The sequence below is a fragment of the Belonocnema kinseyi genome, chromosome 5 (genome assembly GCF_010883055.1).
Source record: "Belonocnema kinseyi isolate 2016_QV_RU_SX_M_011 chromosome 5, B_treatae_v1, whole genome shotgun sequence".
NCBI classification, from domain to species: Eukaryota; Metazoa; Arthropoda; class Insecta; order Hymenoptera; family Cynipidae; genus Belonocnema; species Belonocnema kinseyi.
Window position 1 is genome coordinate 113,032,191 of NC_046661.1, and position 20,058 is coordinate 113,052,248.

The 20,058-nt window shown below is 35.3% G+C and overlaps 1 protein-coding gene across 2 annotated transcripts in view; it reads right to left on the reverse strand.

The window, feature by feature from the left end:
* The window catches only part of LOC117173222 (ionotropic receptor 25a), a 35,263-nt gene extending 18,763 nt beyond the window's left edge, over positions 1–16,500 (reverse strand). The window contains exons 1-3 of one of the 2 annotated variants that reach the window (XM_033361678.1): positions 6,588–6,623; positions 1,084–1,287; positions 615–781 (exon numbers count right to left, since the gene is read on the reverse strand). In XM_033361678.1, the coding sequence (XP_033217569.1) occupies positions 615–781; positions 1,084–1,147 (231 nt within the window). In that variant the 5' untranslated portion in view covers positions 1,148–1,287; positions 6,588–6,623. Of the gene's footprint in view, positions 1–614; positions 782–1,083; positions 1,288–6,587; positions 6,624–16,375 lie in introns of those variants that run through there. The other variant, XM_033361679.1, reaches the window with a different exon arrangement.
* Positions 16,501–20,058: the final 3,558 nt, after the last annotated feature.

A 20,058-nucleotide genomic window follows, 5' to 3' on the forward strand; every position in this document is an offset into this window, starting at 1 on the left:
TCTAGTCGGGAGTGGTGCTGACTGAAAACAGATGATTTGGAGCGATTCGCGCGCCATCTGTTGGTCATTCTAAGGACTTATTGAACTACCCTCGTAATAGAGGAAAATTAGAAATGAAAAAAATATAAATAGCTATGATTAAAATTACAATTAAACCTAATATTTTGAATCAATTTGGTTTCATTATTAAATTTTAAATGTTTATAAATATTGTTCGTATTGAAATAGATAATTTTTTTGAACTGAAAAAGGGAAGACGAAAGTTATTTAATACCCTATTTCTTTTCCGGATCGAAAAATTACAAATATGCAATTGCTGTAATCAGCACATTCCATGTATTAAAAATTTAAAAATTATCTATATTTGAATGAAAAGAAATTGGTTTATATCTAAAATAATTAAAATGATATTTTACTTTTGGTCTAGAGAGAAGGTTTTCCAAAACGTTTAAAGGGATTTACTGCAAAATTCAGAAAAACCATCAAAGTAAACAATTATCAATGATAACATTATTAATCAAAAATGATTTGGTTAAAATATTTATTAATAAAAAATTATTCAATTTTATAATAATGAATAAAGTTATTTTTTCAACTAAAACACTATTTCTAACTGTTTTGAATAGATCTTCCATTTTTTCGGTCCCAGCGTAAATCACGTAATAGGAAGGCAAAGGTCTCATATTGGCGATGCTTTCCACAGTTTTTGGAGAGAAGTCCTCAATGACGACGAGTCTGATAATCGAGTTACCAATCAGGTAGTAAAGGGTTTCATTCAGTTCTATATAAACAATTAATTAATTAATTAGAAAATTTTACTAGGGGAAACTTTGCTACAGTGGATAATGCAACTCAAAGTGCATATGTAATTATTAATTAAAAATGCTCACGCACTTAAAGTAATTATATTAATTCAATTACATTTATAGTTGGACACAAGCGCTAATAATACAAAATCAAAATAATTGTTTTACGTATATATTTATGCCTTTAATTGATGAATATCTACTGTGAATTGCATTCAAAAATACGAGAATCCTATTAAAACATTATTTTCTTTGAGTATATATTTAATTTTATTACCCTTCTCATTCTCGAAAATCAAGGCCGTATCTGTCGTATTTTTTAAAAACAGTAGATCGTCCATTGCTTGCACATAAGAGCTTATGCTCAAGTCTCCCCTTTTGTAAATTATTCCTCGAGTATCTGCGACCGTTCGTAACTTATCCCAACCAGTCCAAGTCAGGTCCAAAATTATACTGATTCCTTTGTAGAGTTGAGCGCACACTATCCAAAATTATAATTGATACAAAAATGATAAAATTTGCATTGCCCAATGAAAATCATTTCTGCAAATCATTTTTTCCAACAGAAATCGTAGTTTTTAGAAGAAAAAAATTTATCTAATTTTTGAATGTCACTGTATGCTACATGATAATATTTTTATTTTTTATTCAAAATATTCCAAAATATTAAACATTTCAAACTCAACTTTGAAAAAATACGGTTTTGAATTGAAAGGCTTAAAATTGTGCAATCCCATAATTTTGAATCATATAGATCTTGTTTTGTATTCCATTTTTTTAAATTTAATTTTAAATGCAATATCTTAAAATTTCTATAATTTCAAAGTAAATTTTAATTTCTATGTGTTAAATTTCATAACATTGTAAGCTACTATACTCTAAAATTGTACAGTTTTGAAAGATTTATTTTGAAATAGTGTCTAATTTTGAAGGTCTTCTAATAATTAACCTATATATCGGTTAAAAATCGAACGAGATCAATCGGACTCAACCAACTGGAGTTGGATCATAATTGATAAATAACAAATTGTTGGTAGAGAATAGAGGTCAAAATTAAATTTTATTTTTTTAAATTACGGGTATTTTTTACTTTACTCTACTGAAAGGAAACCCATCGAGAACGAACGGAAATGAAATAAAAGTTGTATAATGTTATAAAGAAAAAATGTAAAATAAATGATGAAGAATTTTTTGATTACTCAAGACTACCTTAACTTATGAATAAACTGCGGGTTTAAAAGTAAAATTTAGTATTGCATTCGATGTTACTTACATGTTTTCTCTTTATGTTAAGTTTAAATATGAAATACTAAAATGGTACCAATATGTGCTGTATTTTTTGAATTTTGATAATAAAAATTGTATCTTAGTTGTCGAATTCAGTTTCCACAAGTTTCAAATCACTTGTGAAATTTGTACACAGCTTAAAAAAAATCTAAATGCGAAAAAAGAATTAAGAACTGAAAAACAAAAAGTATAAAAGGCGTTTTTGAATTTTAAATCATAAGACTCGTACTAAAGTCGTAGAATTTGGCACTGAATAATGCAAAGTCTACAGCATAACTTGCACCAAACTTTGAAAAAACTTTGAGAAGGCAAAACAGAAATATGAACTTACAGAACGCGAATTACATTCGTATGCATTTGCTGCGAGTGATATATTAATAGTTATATTATTATTTTCTTAATAATGGTGAACGAAAGGCACTACTAGACTGAATGCATGGAAGAATTCATCGTAACAAAGTTTGACTAAATAGAGCGTTGCAAGAAGAGATGAAAGTCCTTTCAAGGGAAATCGAAAAAAAAACTATTAATTAGAAGTACATATTTAATTACAAAACAAATTTTGAAAAATATCTATATATGAATTTGTTATAATTCATAATGTGGGGAAAAATATCAGTTTATGAAAGAAAGCATTCAAACTATTTTTATTTATAAAATTTCCTAATTAATTCATTTTTAGTCAAGAAAGCACTTTTTTGTTTACTGAGTCAAACGCTAGTTTGAAATCTACGAACAGAGCTAATAGTTTCCGTCTCTTTCTCCCCAAATTTCGGTTAATTAAGTAGTTAAGTATGTAGATATTGTCTATAGTTCCCATCCATTTTCTAAATCCCGTCTGATTATGTGTGATACTTTCTTTTTGTTCTACCTGACTCTACAACTTTTTTCTAAACATTTCTGCATATATTTTATAGCCGACTGACATGAGAGTGTTTCGTCTGTATTCCTCTAACTTCTTTCCTTCCACTTCCTTGACAAGCGGTATCCCTAATCCCTTCTCCTCCATACTTCATCGCTTCGTTTTCCATCCCATCTTCGCCTGTCGCTTTGTTTCTTTTCAGCCTATTTATTGCCTCGTCCACTTCTTGTCTTTTTATCTCGTGCCCTTCCTCTATTTCTCCTTGGATTATCCTACACTTTCCCCCTTGGGTCTTATTTTGCCCCCCCCCCCCTATAGACCCTTAAAATAATCCATGCATTCCTCCATTTCTATTCCTTCGTTAACGCCCTTCCTTTTCGCTCTATCCCTATTTATCACATCCCACATCCTACTTTCTTTGATCGCTTTTTCTACTTCTGCTTTAAATTCTCCCTTTCCACTTTGTCTTTTTCTTTCCAGCATATAAAGCATCCTGTTTCTCCTATCATGTCTTGTAACTTCCTCCCCTCCCTGTACCCCTCCCTATGTTTGGAGTTCCTTATATATGCCTCCTTTTCTTCATCCCATACCCCCCCCCCTTTGTTCGCCAGTCCATTCATTTAAGTCCCCTCCTATTAAAACAAATTCTTCCTTCGTTTCCTCCATCCACCTTCTTATTACTCTCCAGCCTTCCTTTTCCCGTCTTCTTCTGTATACACAAACCATCGCTATTTCTACTTCCCTGATTATAATTCTTCTTACCATTGTTCCATCCTTTTTCTCCATGTCCCCATCTTTTCTCCCTTTTACTGATAATTCTTTTTTCATCCCTGACACTATGCCGCCCATCCCCCTAACATTAACGTATTCTTTTCTTGCTTCTTGCATTGTCCACACATGACCTTTCGGTAACAGCTTTTTTATCCCCTTCCGGTCCTTCTCATATGCCCAAGTTTCACTCATCATAATCACATCCCACTTCTCTAACTCCTCCCAAAACCCTTTATTTTTGTTCTTTAAACCTAACACATTCCAGAAAGCTATTTTCACGTTTCTCTCGTCCCTTCCCTCTTCTGTCCTCTTCACTTTGTTTCCCCTTCGCCGTTGAAAATCCCTCTGACTTATTTCTAGACTCGTTTTCGTCTCCCTTTCTCCTACCTTTCCCAAGACATTTTCCTATTTCCCATAATTCTTCTAATTGTTCGTCCCAGCACCACTCCTCCCTTTTTATCCATAACCTGTCTCTCCTTATCCACACCATATGGCCCTTTTTTCTCTCCCTCCATGTCAGATCTTCTTCAATTCTTTCCCTTCTTCCTCTCAATAATTTTTTTCCCTTCATAATTTTCTTTTTCTTCTCTTTACTCCCCACTTTTACTAGAAGCACTCCTTCTTTTCCTTCCTTCCTACATTCTATTCTCTTAACTTCTTTTACCCTGACCTGCACTCCAATGTCTCGCAAAAGATTTTTTATTTCCACTTCTCCCGTTTCACTCTCCACTTTTAATCCCTTGATTAATAAGTTATTTTTCCTCTTTGCCCTTTCTTCCCCTTCTAATCTTCTTTCAATCTCACTGCATCTTTTCTTCAATCTTTCATTTTCACTTTAGATGTTCTTTTCATTCCCTTTAACTATTACCTCATTCTCTGTTTTTCCCCATACGCTCATTCCTAGTTTCTAGATTTCCTACCCGTTCTTCCAACTGTTTTATCTCTCTAGATCTCTGTTCGCCAACCTCTGTCTATTCTCAATGCTCTCTAGCTTACCCCAAACTTCGTCTTTCTCCTCCATCTAGTGTTCATCCTATCCTTCCCATTTTTCTCTTACCATTTTCACTTCCCCTCTTACATCGTTTCCCTGCATATTCATATCCCTATTCATATCATCCAATCCCTTTCTTCTTTTCTCTAAACCCTTTTATGAGGGCTTCCAATTTTTCAAACATCCCCCATCCCCCTTATCTCTCTATGGTGTTTTCCGTTTAACTCTCTTGTTGTCCTTGTCCCTTTCTACCTCATCGTCCCTGCCACTCTTTTCTTTTTTTCCTTCCCTTTACTGCTAGTCGCGCTTGCCTTTTTTTCCTTTCGTCCAGACTTCTGTTCGAACCCGCGTTGCCTAGGTTGAGGCGCTGTAAATTTGAGGGGCTTCCGCGTTACTTGCCCGTACCTGAGTCCGCTACCCTCCCCTCCCTGATTGACTTCTCGACACTTTCATCACCGCTTCTGTCACTGCGATCAACGTTATCCTTCCCCCACTGCGAATTCTTTCAGCAACGTCAGCTGTTGCTGCCACTACGGTTTTCTAATCTGTGCGATTGTTCAGTAACTTTTGCCATCTGGCGCCAGTTTGTGGACTTCGCGCCTTCGGCATCCTACCTTACCCAAAGCTCCGTAACTTTTCCGCCTTCATAGACTATCTCTTGCCCCCCCCCCCGGACCTAGAATCTGTTTTCCTACTCCTAACCTCAAAAACTTCACACACTCCAAATTTTTACAACAAACCACTCACATTCACCCTTCACACCTTTACCTTCACTCACCCTTCTTCTTTCACACTCCATCTCCGCACTCTCGGCCTTTTATGCATCCACTCCCCTTATTCCCTTCACCAAAGCCAAAACATATTTTTATTTTGAACAAAAAACAGTTGAATTAAAAAACGATTTTACAACAGAACAGTTGAATCCTTAACTAAAATAGATTATTTTAAACCAAACAGTTAAATTATTGATAAAAAAGATCGAATTTCTACCAAAAGAGGTAATTTTTCAACCAAAAAATATTTTTCAGTCAATAAAGAAAAAAAATATCAAACAAATTGTTTAATTTGTAAGTAAAACAGACCAAAGAATTTAAATTTAAACTAAAAATGATTAATTTACAAAAGAATTAAGAGCAACAACATTTTAAGCTCAAAACATTGATTTCCATTATGGCTATGTGACGAGTGGGTCACATGACCAGATTACCTTACGGCCATTTTTTTTATTTCCAAACTTATTCTCACCCGAAGCACCACATCGAGTTGAAAATTTGGGATAATAAATAAGAAGCACTAGGAACGGTAAGTCTGGCCCTAAATTTTAATAATGATAAAAAAAGTCAACAAAAATTATTTTTAACAAACAACTTTTTTTATAATTATACAAATTTAGGACCAAATCCACCATTCTTAGTACGTCTTGTTTAGTATCCCAAATTTTCAACTCAATAAGGCATTTCGTGTTAAAATAAGCTGAGAAATAAAAAAGGGGCGGTAAGGTAGGAATCTGGTCACGTGACCCACTCATCACATGACCTTAACAACGAAAAAAGAGTTTTCAACCGAATAATTGAATTTTTAACCAAAGAGATCAATCTTCAAGCAATACAATACATTTTAATCAAATTGGTGTAACTTTCAACTAGGTTGTTGAATTTTCAATCAAGAAGTTTACTTTTATATATACATACATATATATGTAAAATAATTTTCAGCAAAATAAATGAATGGTCAATTCAATAAATGAATTTTCAACCAAATTATTGAATCTTCAAGTCGCAAGGTTAATTCTCTACAAAACAGTAGAATTTTCAACCAACTTACATTCAACTTACATTTACTTACATTACTTACATTACATTCAACTTACATTTTCTACTGAAATAATAGAATTTCCAGTCCAAAATGAAAATTTTTCAATAAAAAAGTTGAATTTTTAAGCCAAAAAGACAAAAATGCAACAAAACCGCTGCTTTTCATCCCAAAATATAAGCTTTCAACAAAAAAGTTTATTTGTCACGAAATAGTTCAGATTTAAAATAAAAATTATTAATTGTTATAAGTTCAAAAATCTTTAACACCACACTTATTTTATTCGAACTCGAATATTTCTTTATTCAACATATCCTTGTTACAATTGACTTCAGATCACGATAATTCGAATAAACCGACTTCACTCGAAGGCTGCACGATAAGGTACGACGACATTGTGGCTTATCTATTTCACAAGTTCGTTTTATGAACTTTTCCGACCAAACGACCTATAATAAAAATAACCCTGGTTTACAGACGACTCACCTCGATGACCGTTCATATGCAAATCACAAAAACATATGAAGAGTAGCTTAGTTTCTAATACTCGGCCATTCTATTATAGCTTGTTCTCTAAGCTAAATCAATACATTATTATGATGGAAATAGTATATAAAGTAAATAATTTTATGCGATAACTTAGAAACAGTGGTTATAAATTTTGTTTATAACTGTAATTTTATGACAATGATAGGCTGTCAACATAATGTTGTTTTTTTCTACGAATTTGAGCATGTCGACGTAAATCAATGGAGCTGGCTGACGAAGTTTCGTTTTTTGACACTACATGTTTGTTCTTACCATTATTGTCTATTTTGTTAATTGACTATCTCGCTTTATCAGTTTTGGAAGAAGCATCGGTTCCACTAGGCAACTTACAGTTGCTCTCGTCTTCACTGGCGTCGCTATTGTCACTTTCAAAACCACGCCAGATTTTGAGTTAGCTTACATTGCGGTTTTTACTAGTTTTGATTAACCATTAGTTAATTTAAGACAGAAAGTAGCCATTTTGGCTACTCTCAGCTGCTCTCTTGTCATCTCTTCTAAAATCGCCGAAATCCGTCTAAGTATTTGCGCATCGCCTCATCGCCTTTCGCGCACGCCTTTCTGACAGTACAAATTTAATTTCAGAGCGGGTGAATCAAAATAATCCTAAACTCAACATACCTGTCAGTTAATTATCATATTATTCATATGTCAGATAGGAGACACTGCACTGAAGTTCCATTTCTGGTTGAAATTAAGTGACTCACTTAATTTAATGCAAAAAGGAAATTTATCTACATTTAAAATTCATCATCTTGCATTACTGTGTGGTTCGCCGGGTGCAACCTCAGCGGCTTTTATTACTACAATTTCTCCGATATTGAGCTTCACTTTTTTGAGGCACATATGGTTGTATTTAGATCGTATTATAGCTTGAATAACCCCTAAGCCCAATAGCCTCTCTCCATATATCCGACAAACTAGCCTGTAACGCTGGTATAATAGTTTGATTCAATCTCTCGAGTTGGCTATTAGTTTAATGTCGTGTTCTTCGCAAAATGCTTCGAAGCCCGTTGAAATATTTAAAACTCGTCCCTCTATATGTAATAAAACGTTCGGGCGTGCCGAAACGCTCTACGAATTCTTTGATATTTCGAATCATTGATTTTGTTTTTGTATCTTGAACTGTAAATAATTGTGTGAACTTTGTTATATTACAAATCAATACCAGGACGATCGTTACCACGAGACGAAGTGGCAAAAGGTTTTAGGTGGTCAAAATGAACAACTGCAAATGGTCTTTGGCCCCGTGGCATCTGGGGTAATTCTCCCGCTTGTTTTCCCGCCTTATGTTTTGCAAAAAAGTATTAAACGCAAGAAGTGACAGGTCTACGAATGTAATTGCACATTTTTGGAAACTAATAATGTTTACTAATGCGTGCAACAGTCTGATCGACGCCGACATGGCTCGATAGATCGTAGTTCTTGATCACCAAAGCCTTTTCCATGGCTGGCGACACAACATAAAGTTCCTAATCTTTATCTACCATACTTTTCTTATACAATATTCCATAGCTATATACGTATTACTTAATTTCACCCTTTTTTCTCTGTTTGTGAAATTGCTTGATCTTGTCTAAAATCTTTATTTTTTGCAATAACGATTCGTCGCTCCGCTAAAAAATTATTATCTTGTCTTCTCTAAGTTACACATTAAACAAAGTAGCTGATTCTACATTCTCATTCGCATTTTCCAGAGGCGTTGGCTACTGTGCATTGACGTGCCTCATTTTTTCCCGCGAAGTCGATGATGGACTTCGAATTTGAATTCTGCGATAGCGTTAAGCCATCGCACGATCTGTGAACTTGTTGATTTGAGCGTGTTTATGTCATAGTCTTCCCAGAGAGCACAAAATTTGGCGACGTCTTTACGGCATCGTGATGACATCTTTACGATAACTTTACGACATCCTATGTCCATGTCGTAAAGACGTCGCCAAATTTTGTGCCCACTGGGTTCCCATCGCCAATGTAATTTTCATTATTTCTGATTTTGTAGAATGATAGTTTCTCTTGACTTCTGCAGTCCGTATTCTAATTGCATAAATTAAATGTAATTGATTGTGTTGGCGTGTTTGCAACAACATCGCCTCCAAAACTTCGATATAGGCATTGGTGTGCTCGAACCCTATTTTGATTAATATTGCGAAATAGAAAGATGCGTTCTTCAGCTTCAAGATTGCGCGTTTGAATTTTCCAGTTTTATCTTGAGTAATGAATGCTCTTTCCTGTTTTACATGTTTTACATATTGGCACGGACATCAACTCAAGAGGTAGAGACCTATTAGAATACCTCATTACTACTGATTTAGATATTCTTAATACGGGGAACACCCCGGCGTTTCGTAATTCGGTCAGAGAGGAAGTCATTGACATCACTCTATGTACCGGTAGTTTTACAGATAACATCAAGAAGTGGATAGTCTCAGATAAACCCACTCTCTCAGATCACTTACTGATAGAGTTCATGTTGAAATCCGCTGTACCCATCGGCCCTAAATGGGTCAGAAATTCAAGAAGAACGGATTGGGGCCAGTTTTCCACAGAACTAAGCAGTGCACTCTCAGGGATGCCCAGGTCAATTAGAGATGTGGATACCCTGGAGATGGCGGCCGAGTTTTTCACGAAAGCCATCAAATCCGCAAAACTCGAAGATCTTCGCAGGCAAACCACAGAGAGGTTCAGACGTGCCAGTTTTGGCAAAACGAAGGAACTGTGGACTTCATTTACATCAATGAGGGATAAGTATAGGAGTGCAATACGCAAGGCAAAGCATGAAAGCTGGACCAACTTTTGCACTGATATCGGGAAAGGATCATAGGCAGCCAGACTGGACAAGCCGCTTTCTCGAAATCCGGATGCTATTCACGGGACTCTAAAATTGCCCGGCGGGGAATACTCAGAGTTGGACGGGGATACATTGGCTCAACTGATCAAGGCACATTTTCCGGGCTTCACAAAGGTATGAGATGGGAGGACGTCACCTTTGAGGCAATCATTTCGCCTGTGGCCCAACTGGGCCCGAAACGACGGCTAGCCAACGAGGTTGTGACCCCAGCCAGGGTCAGGTGGGCGCTGAAGTCCTTCAGTCCTTACAAGTCTCCCGGCTGGATGGTATATAACCAGTATTCTTACAGAGAGCTGGTGAGATGATCATTGGGCCTTTGGTGAGACTTGTTAGGGCTAGTCTGCCGTTGGGTTATGTTCCGGCAGATATATCCGCCATAAGGTCTCTTCAAGTAGTCCTCTTCACACGCAACAACATGCCTATAGGGCTGGCCATTCGACTGAGACGGCCCTGAGCCAACTGAAGCAGAAAGGTCTAGCGATTGGAACCTTCATGGACATCGAAGGAGCCTCTAACTACACCTCTGGAGAGGTGATCAGGGCGGCCATGATCGCACACGGGGTGCCTAATGCAGTCGTGGGATGGACCTGCCACTTGTTGGCCAATAGGAATCTACGACGACCAAGGGTGACACCACTTTATGTGGAACCGTTGACTTGGGATATCCGCAGGATGGTGTTCTATTACCCTTGCTGTGATGCCTGGTAGTGGATAAATTGCTTGATCTACTCACGAGTTAGGGCTTCCACGTCATAGGCTACGCGGACGATATACTGGTTATCGTACGCGGTCAGCATCTGGATGCGCTCTTCGGAGTAATGCAGCAAGCACTAAGAATAGTTGATTCATGGTGTAAGGGGACTGGACTATCAGTAAATCCGAGTAAGACGGATGTAGTTGTGTTCACCAGAAGGTACAAATGGGGAACCACGGGTACATTGAAATTGGGAGGACAAAAACTAGAAATTAAAGGGCAAGCCAAATACCTAGGTGTCATCCTGGATAAGAAGCTGTCATGGAACGAGCACTTGGAAAACAAGTGCAAGAAGCTAGTAGCGACTCTTTGGCTCTGTAGAAGAGCCATAGGGAAAAGCTGGGGTTTGAAACCGGAGACACTTTGTGGATCTACACAGCGATCTTGCGACCCATACTAACCTATGCGGCAGTCGTTTGGTGGACCAGGGTCGAACTTTCTACTGTGAAGTCCCGATTGGAAAGAATCAGAGGACTGATTCTGAGAGGTATCACTGGTGCCTCGAAGTCGACGTCCACGATGGCGCTGGGGGCACTAATAAGATTGGAGCGCCTCCATCTCACCATAAAAGCCGCGGCTGCGAAGGCAGCCTGGGGACTAAATATGGTAAACGATAGCAGTATCTCGACAGTTATGCGGATACCAATCGAAATCACGAAGAGGCCGACACTGAGCATGCTCAGGGACGACATGTCCACTTGCCACTACCTCTTCTACAAGAAATACCGGGTTAGTCTATCCACAAAAGAGGAATGGGCTAACGGTGAGGCACATCTGCCCAGTGATGGAGACAACTGGTTTACAGATGGCTCCAGGAACAAAGAGAACGCTGGAGCAGGTGTATACCGTAGAAGGAACGGAATGGGCTTCACAATAGCGATGGAGTCCTACGCAACAGTTCTACAATCTGAGATTATTGCCTTGCTCCAGTGCGCCTATAAGGCAATGGAGTACGGCGGGAAAAGAAACATTCGTATCTGCTCAGATAGCAGGGCTGCTATCATGGCTCTGAACGGAACAACGACTTCGTCGCTGCTAATATGGGAGTGCTTTGAGGCACTGAATAAGCTAGAGATAGAAAACCGAGTCACTCTGCTCTGGATCCCTGGACACAGTGGAATCAGGGGCACTGAAATATCGGACAGGTTAGCAAAGCTAGCAACAAAGGAAAATTTTACTGGACCTGAGCCAGTTGTCGATATTTCCAGTAGGTCGGTCACTGAAGATATTAACAGTTGGCTGACCGAGGAACATCAGAATGAGTTGGATGCGGTCTCTGGCTGCAGACAGGCTAAAACACTTTTTGGCTCAAAACTAAACCCTCATCGAGCGAAAGAAATTCTTAATCTCGGGAGGAAGGAAGTCAAAATCCTAACAGAATTGTTTATAAGACATGGAAACCTCCGGTACCACAAACATAAGATAGAGCTTGAGGAAATCCCTCTGTCGTCTGTGCGGAAAGGACAATGAGATTTCCACTCATATCCTGTGTCACTGCCCCGCGATTTCGGGGAAACGTGTAACACTCACAGGCAGTTTCTGCATCAGTGAGTCTGAAATATCGGCCAACAGCGTGGCTGCGGTCCTCTCTCTTGGCAGAGGTCTTTGGGGTCACGCTTAAGGCTTATAAGGGGACGCAACTTGATCACCCAAGCGTTAGAAGCTATGACGGTCCTAACCCAGAATATAATAATAATACTTTCGCTTTCGGCACTATTTTCGGTTTTAGTATCTTCCCGCGAAATATGGTCTCCTTTGTGGCAGTTATAATATTCGATTTCACGCTTTATTTGACAATTATTTGTTAAATTGTCCGTAGCTTTAGAGTGAAAACAAAACACTAGACGAGTTTACATTACTGCTATAACACTGTGTACTACCGGAACTTAGTGATAGTGATGGCTGCGACGAAGACTTCGAGTTTTGCGTTGACCCACCTTGCTATGTTCCGTTAAAGTTCCTGTGTTGTTCTCCGAAGATTCTATTCCGCTCAGATCTCCTTCTAATTCGTTGTTTTCTAGCGGCCTCCAAAGCTTTTATTAATTGTGTTATATTTCAGAGTAGGTCGTCAATGTCGAAATGTGATTTAGTCATGATTGCTGTGTTTGTTTCTTTGTACCACAGGCCGATCGCAATTTGTGTTTTTCTCTTTTCCATTATAAAGGTGCATTTATTTAACCTATTTTTCATTATTAAATCTTTTTATAACTTATAAATTCGAAAAATATTCAAATTCATAATCATTTATATTTCAATAATTTATTTAAACGTGTTAAAAAATGCATTTAAGAAATATATTTAAACGTGTGAATTATAATAATTTAAACTCTTGTGAGGCGAACTTAAATTGCTGAAGATTAAATTTTCAAAACTTATATTCCACATGAAGGAATTAAAACAATTCATTACACATATTTTGTGAACTTATTAGAAGGAATTAAATAATCTCAAACTACAAATACTCTCTTTTCTCTTTTGGGGAATCGGAACCTATGCGGCGGCCGCTATGTTAATAGAAATAAATTAGTTTCTGAGATATCCTATTCTTATAAATACATTTTAGGCAGATGGAAAAATCGCACATTCAAAATAATAGAATAATCTTCACTTTTACGCTAAATTCTGAAAATATTAATTTTTCTCTATTCAACGCTTATTACCGGGAAGGCACTCATGAAGCATGAATTCAGATTCTAGGTTCTCTTTTGATAAGCTTCTCTCTGATTCCTTGGTCCAACCGGCACGAGCACGCTCCAAGCCGCCTTGTTGTCGAATTGACAACCGCGAGGGTCGAGAATTTTCCGAAGGGATTTGTTTGGCGATCCCACTTCTGAGTTGCTAAAAGTTCAATAATCTTGAACACAGTACTTATTTAATGTAGGCTTAATATTTTTTTTATCAAATAGATCCTTGTTACAACTGGCTTCCGGTCACAATGATTTGACCATGCTGAAGGTTGAGCGATTACGAAATACCCCGCTTTCACAGACGACTGACCAATTTGTATGCGAATCGCCGCCACTCTCTCGCAACACAACGCGCATGGGCATAACCAGAGATTAGTGCTATGCAGGCCGACAAACATTTAAACAACAAAATATGAAAAAATTGGATTGTTTATATCGTAAAATAATAATTTAATCAAATAAAATCAAGAAGTAAAAGAAAAATACGCTATAAACGCTGTATATTAAATTTCGATTAAGTAAAATTTAATTTCAACCGTCTTGAAATGCCGAAAATCCATGCGGTTTTTTTTATGTTGTTGATTTTTGTGAAAGAACTGGTGAAGAATTGGAATTTTACAGTGAACAGACAATGGAGTCAGTTCATCATGACTTTAATAAAACGTGGTATTGAAAAATATTTGCAAGTATAGCAGCCACTATGTATAAAAATAATACTGACAGTAATTCTGCTATTGTATAATTATATTTTATTTAATATTTATGTACGCATATAAATTTTAAGGTTGTTGAAAAATCATAATTTCATAAATTTTTGAAAAAAATATATTTTTTTAATTTATACAAAAGTGCTGTAGCGATTATTTTAAATTTGATATAAATATTGTTGAAATATGTCCAAAAAACAATAGAAAAAATAAAATTTACAGTATCCGAAAATTTGATTTAAATTTCATTCTTGAACACCGTGCAATACTCACATTTTGAGTCCAAACAATTGATTTTGAACCATAAAAAATCAGCCAAAGTAGGCGCAAAGCTTCTAGAAAAAATGGTTTCGTAGCCCATGAAGACATTAATTAAATCTTAATAGAATGAAAAAAAAAATTAAAATTAATTTTGTTTTAATTGTTTGAATGAAAATTGAAAAAAATTACTGTTTAAACTGGGAGCTTGCCCGAACAGCCTGGGAACTAAGAAGTAAGTTCGCCTGCACATGGTCCGCACACGCCTTCACCCACATGCGCGGTGCTTGCGTGCACACGTATGCGTATTTGAAGGTTGTCTGCCGGGCATCCAATATTGGGGGCGACTGGCATAACAACTTTTTAAATTATAAAAAATCGAAAATTCAAATTTTAATCAAACAAAAAAAAATTAAAAATAAAACATTCTGTTTCGTGGTCTAACCATGCAAGTTAGATAAAGCTTCATTTTCGCATTCAGGGGTTTTCAAAACCTACACTGTAAACCCCAGGAATAAATTTTATCTTTCAAGAAGATAAAAACGTTGCATCACATTTATCTAACGAAAGATAAAATTTATCTGAAAAAAAGATAAAGTTCATCTGACGTAAATATTTGTTTCACATAGGTGATTTTTGGGTTTAAAATTAGTGAGATGAAGTAAGAATATTTAAAATTGAATACCGCAAGGATTTTGAAATTTGTGAAGGACATTTTTCCTGCGGAAATTGACGCAGCCGTCTGACATATAACCTATGTCAAAAAACATTTACGTCAGATAAACTTGATCTTTTTTTTAGATAAATTTTATCTTTTTTCAGATAAATTTTATCTTTTGTTAGATAAACATGATGCAACGTTTTTATCTATTTGAAAGAGAAAATTTATTCCTGGGGTTCACTGTATAGATATCCTTTTAAAAAATGAGGTGTGAAATGTCCGACCTTTCTAATACTATCTCAATCATAAATGATGAGAGTGTAAAGAGACGAACCAAGAATGGAATGGTCAAGATTTTAATTAACAAAATTAACTTTAAGCAGATAGTTACACTTTCATCTAACAAACTGAATGTTTAATAAGTAACTTAACTTTTAACAAAGCAGTTTCATTTCCGACTAAAAAATATGAATTCCAAATGAAAAATTCATTAGTAGAATTTTTAGCTAACAACGATCCAATTTTAGCCGAAAATAGATTATTTATTAGATCATAATGAAATAGTAGAATTTTCAAAGAAAAGGAACACATTCTAAACCAAAAATATAAGAATAGACTCTTTAATAAAATTTAATGCTTTTTTTTAATGACATAGTAGTTTCTTTTAGGGTTCTGTCAATACGTCGAGAAAATAGAAGAAAATTTTAATGGGGAATTAATTATTTTATATATAAAATAAAATCAATCATTTTCATTTTCCTAGCAATTGAAAAAATTGTTATTCGAATTTATACGTTCCATGTTCGATGTTACTTTCTACGTGCCCCTATCCCCTTTTGCAGTGTGCCGTGGGATGTGAACGGCCCCATTTCTAAAGCTAGAGCTTTTTAATCTTTCATGTTATCAGTGCACTTAAACTGATATGGCCAAGCTTCCGACGCGATCACGATAAGCTTAAATATACGATTTTCAGTGTGCACATTATGTGCGCGTATTTGCATTAGAAATATGACAAAGACATTTTATGTCATGTTTTGTCGCAAAAATGCAGGAAGACTGTTATAAAAGTATATTTTATTACTTCATAATTCTAATTTCTTGTAGGTTAAATGTTTGTCATCAGGCTCATAAATTAATAACTCTCACGAAAAACTAGTAAATATTTTAAACTAATGAATGATTGTTTCAGTATAGCAATTAGCAGAGCTTTCAAATTCGCTTAGTCTGACCATCCACGTTCTCTTCTACTTAGGTTTATAACATTTGGTATGTAACCTTTTGATTCTCAGTCGGACTCTCGTCCGAGAATTGAACATTATTCTTTAATATTTGATCATATTTTTTATACCGATAATTGTTAATGTAAAAAAAATACTTTATACTACCTTCATTATAACTAGCGTCGACATTTTCTCGATCAACCGCAACCTTTTCCGCAAAAATTCTTAATTTTCCATTCTCCAAAAAGTCCCTTTCAGCAATTGAAAGAATGTCGTTCAGTTGAACTAAATACGATGAGTCTGGCTTCTCGACAGCTATGACTGAAAATTATATTCATAAAAATAATAATCATAATTTTTAATAATTAATCACTAATGTTTCTTGATTGATGTTTCAGAACGTTTAATTCTCAGGCCAGGAAGAACTGGCAAATGGCAGAAAATTTATTTTTTAACTGAGAATTTTACAAATTTTCAGATGAAAAATCTGACCAATCGAAATAAATGGTTTTTATTTTTAGCTGCGAAAAAAGTTCCTTTCTAGCTTCGCTGAAAATATTTCTCATAACTAAGAATAAAAACCATTTCCGCTTCCAACTAGTAGATCAAAAACTCAGAAATAATCGGTTTTATTCTTCTTTGATTAAAACGGACATCCTGAATTACCACAATTCCAAATCAATAACGATTAGGAAAAGTGTAACGTTATTTTGCATTAAATTTAAGGAGAGACATTAAAAACTACAAATTGAATTTAAAACAATTTATTGGGTATTTATATCCAATATAAATTATCTGGCACTATTGTTAAAATATCGTTAAAGTACGTTAAGGTGTGTAATAATGATTAAGGAATAAATATATTATTATGTTAGAATCACAATATGCTGATTTTAAGTAGTAGAAATATGTTATTATTCTCAAGAGAAAATATTTTTCGTATACAAAGATTGGGTATGCTTAAGGCCAGACAAAAATTAATATAGGGGATTATAATTTAAGTGTCACAAAGGCGATAATTATATAAATATTTTAGAGTTAGATTACACAGCCACAGACAAAAAAAGTGTGCGGATCTGGTAACAAGACACACGTATTCCTATGGATTTTGGGGCGCTGAATTCAAATTCGGTCTCAAAAATCACCCATCACGTCATTGTTGAGCCACAACCTAAAAAAATGACGAAAAATAATGCACTGAGGCAAATAAATGTCAAAATAATGCCAGTGATGCAAATTTCCACTTCAAAAGACAAAAACATGTCGACAACTGTGAAGGATCAACCCTTGCCTGATATAAACTTATTTAGCATAACTTTACCCAACAGAACCTGATCTCACCTAACCTGAATTAACAGAAATTTATTGAACTACACGTAAAGCTCTGGAAGCATATTTTCCCTGTAGCAAATGTGTGCTACATCGAATGGGTCAACTCGAGCCTAACCTATAAATAAATCTAACCTAGCCTAACCTAAGCTACCCTCACGAAACACATTTAAACTGATTGTGTTGTCCCTTTGTGTTTGCGGTACCGTTTGAATTAGCTTAGGCTTAACCTGCAAAGAGGTCTAACCTATCCAAACCTAAAAAAACCTGACCTAACCTAACCTAACCTAACTTAACTTCACGTAACACAATTAAACTCATTGTGTTGTCCCGTTGTGTTTGCTGTACCGTTTCATTCAGCTTCGGCTTAATCTACAGAGAGGTTTAACCTATCCTAACCTAAGAAAACCTGAACTAACCTAACTTAGCCGAATCAAATTCAACCACAAGTGTAGCTATGTAAGCGTACAGTTCTCAGTCTTAAATATGTGCTATATTTAATAGGTTAACTCGATCTTAACCTAGAAAAGAAGAAAAAAGGACACGTTATAGCAGGAAGAAAACAGACTGAAGTAGGTCTATATACCAATTTAATTACGATAAAAAGCAAGATAAAATGTAAACACGAAAGATAGTATAAATATATCCCTTAAGTTCAAGAAAAGCACAGAAAAAAAAGTTTTTGAATAAAACTCTTATTCATTTGCATGTTTAAGTTACAGTTCTACATTTTAATTGATACAAACATTGCCAGGTTAATTGAAATGGGGTCAATTCTACTTGTAGTTCTAAGTTTCTTCAAATGAGTAATGTGCGTCTAAATTTGTAACCACCTGTAGTACAATGAAATGAATTTTATTGTGTTACAACGGGAAAACTTAAGTTAAGTTGTGTTGCGTTTAGCAAAATTTCGTTAGGTTCTGTTAAGTTAGATTCATTCGTAGGTTAAGATCGAGTTAACCTATTAAATATAGCACACATTTAAGACTGAGAACCATACGCTTACATAGGTACACGTGTGGTTCAATTTCATTCGGCTAGGTTATGTTAGGTCAGGTTTTGTTAGGTTAGGATAGGTTAAACCTCTATGTAGGTTAAGCCGAAGCTGAATGAAACGGTACTGCAAACACAACGGGACAACACAATGAGTTTAATTGTGTTACGTGAAGTTAAGTTAGGTTAGGTTAGGTTAGGTCAGGTTTTTTTAGGTTAGGATAGGTTAGACCTCTTTGCAGGTTAAGCCTAAGCTGATTCAAACGGTACCGCAAACACGACGGGACAACACAATCAGTTTAGATGTGTTAATTGTGGGAAAATATGTTTCCAGAGCTTTACGTGTTGTTGGGTAAAGGTATGTTAAATAAGTTGATATCAGGCAAGGGTTGATCCTTCACAGTTATTGACATGTTTTTGAAGTGAAAATTTGCATCACTGGCATTATTTTGAAATTTATTTGCCTCAGTGCATGATTTTTCGTCATATTTTGAGGTTATGGCTCAACCATGACGTGATGGGTGATTTTTGATACCGAATTTAAATTCAGCGCCCCAAAATCCATAGTAATACGTGTGTCTTGTTACCAGATCCGCACACTTGTTTTTTTTGTGTGGCTGTGTAATTGATGAAGATTTACAATTATCATTGAGTAATTTATTATAAATACAATGGTCTTCAATTGAAGACAGTAAAAAATTCTTATCCTGTTGTAATAGTTTCAGTTTGTCTTCTCAAATTAAACGTAAGTTTTTTTCTGATAAAATATTCTCTACAAATGTTAAAATCACGCCTTTTAACAATCAATCAGCTTTTATAATTTAAAATTAATAATGCTCAAGTTTTCAACTTTTATAATTATTACAATTAGAAAAGTTTGTATATAAATTATAAAGTTATAACCCTTTTAAAATTGAAAAATTGATTCTCAATGATTTTAAATTTAATGAAAATGAATTATTAAATCATCAAAAGTTAAACAACTTTACTAGAAGCGTTCAAGATTAAAAACCCAGTTCATTAATTTTAAATCTTGTTTAAATATATGCCAATCATAAAGATATTAAAAATAAAAAAAGTGAGGTTCTGAATTTTAAAGTTTAGAACTTGAAAATGAAGGGAGTACCCTCAGCAATAGAATTGCAAATGAGAATCTTTTAATATTTGGATGATAGTTGTATTAAAATGCACAGAAGCTCTAGTAAAATTTTGGAACCCTTCAGAGATTCATATTTGAAAAATCAATGATTGAAAATAACATGTGATCTTATGAAAATGACGCTCTTTTTGAAGTATATAAAAAGATTTAAAAAAGAAAAAATACTGAAATTATTCTGTCATACATAGAATGTTTTACGAAATCTATATCTGCTTCAAAAAGTATCATTCAGAGCCTACAAGAATAAAACAAAATATTATTCATACCTTAGGGACCGTCCATAAAGGACGTCCGCTAATTTTTTATAAAACTAGAGTGACCCCTCCCTTATGTCACACATGGTCACATTTTTACTAACCACCCCCTT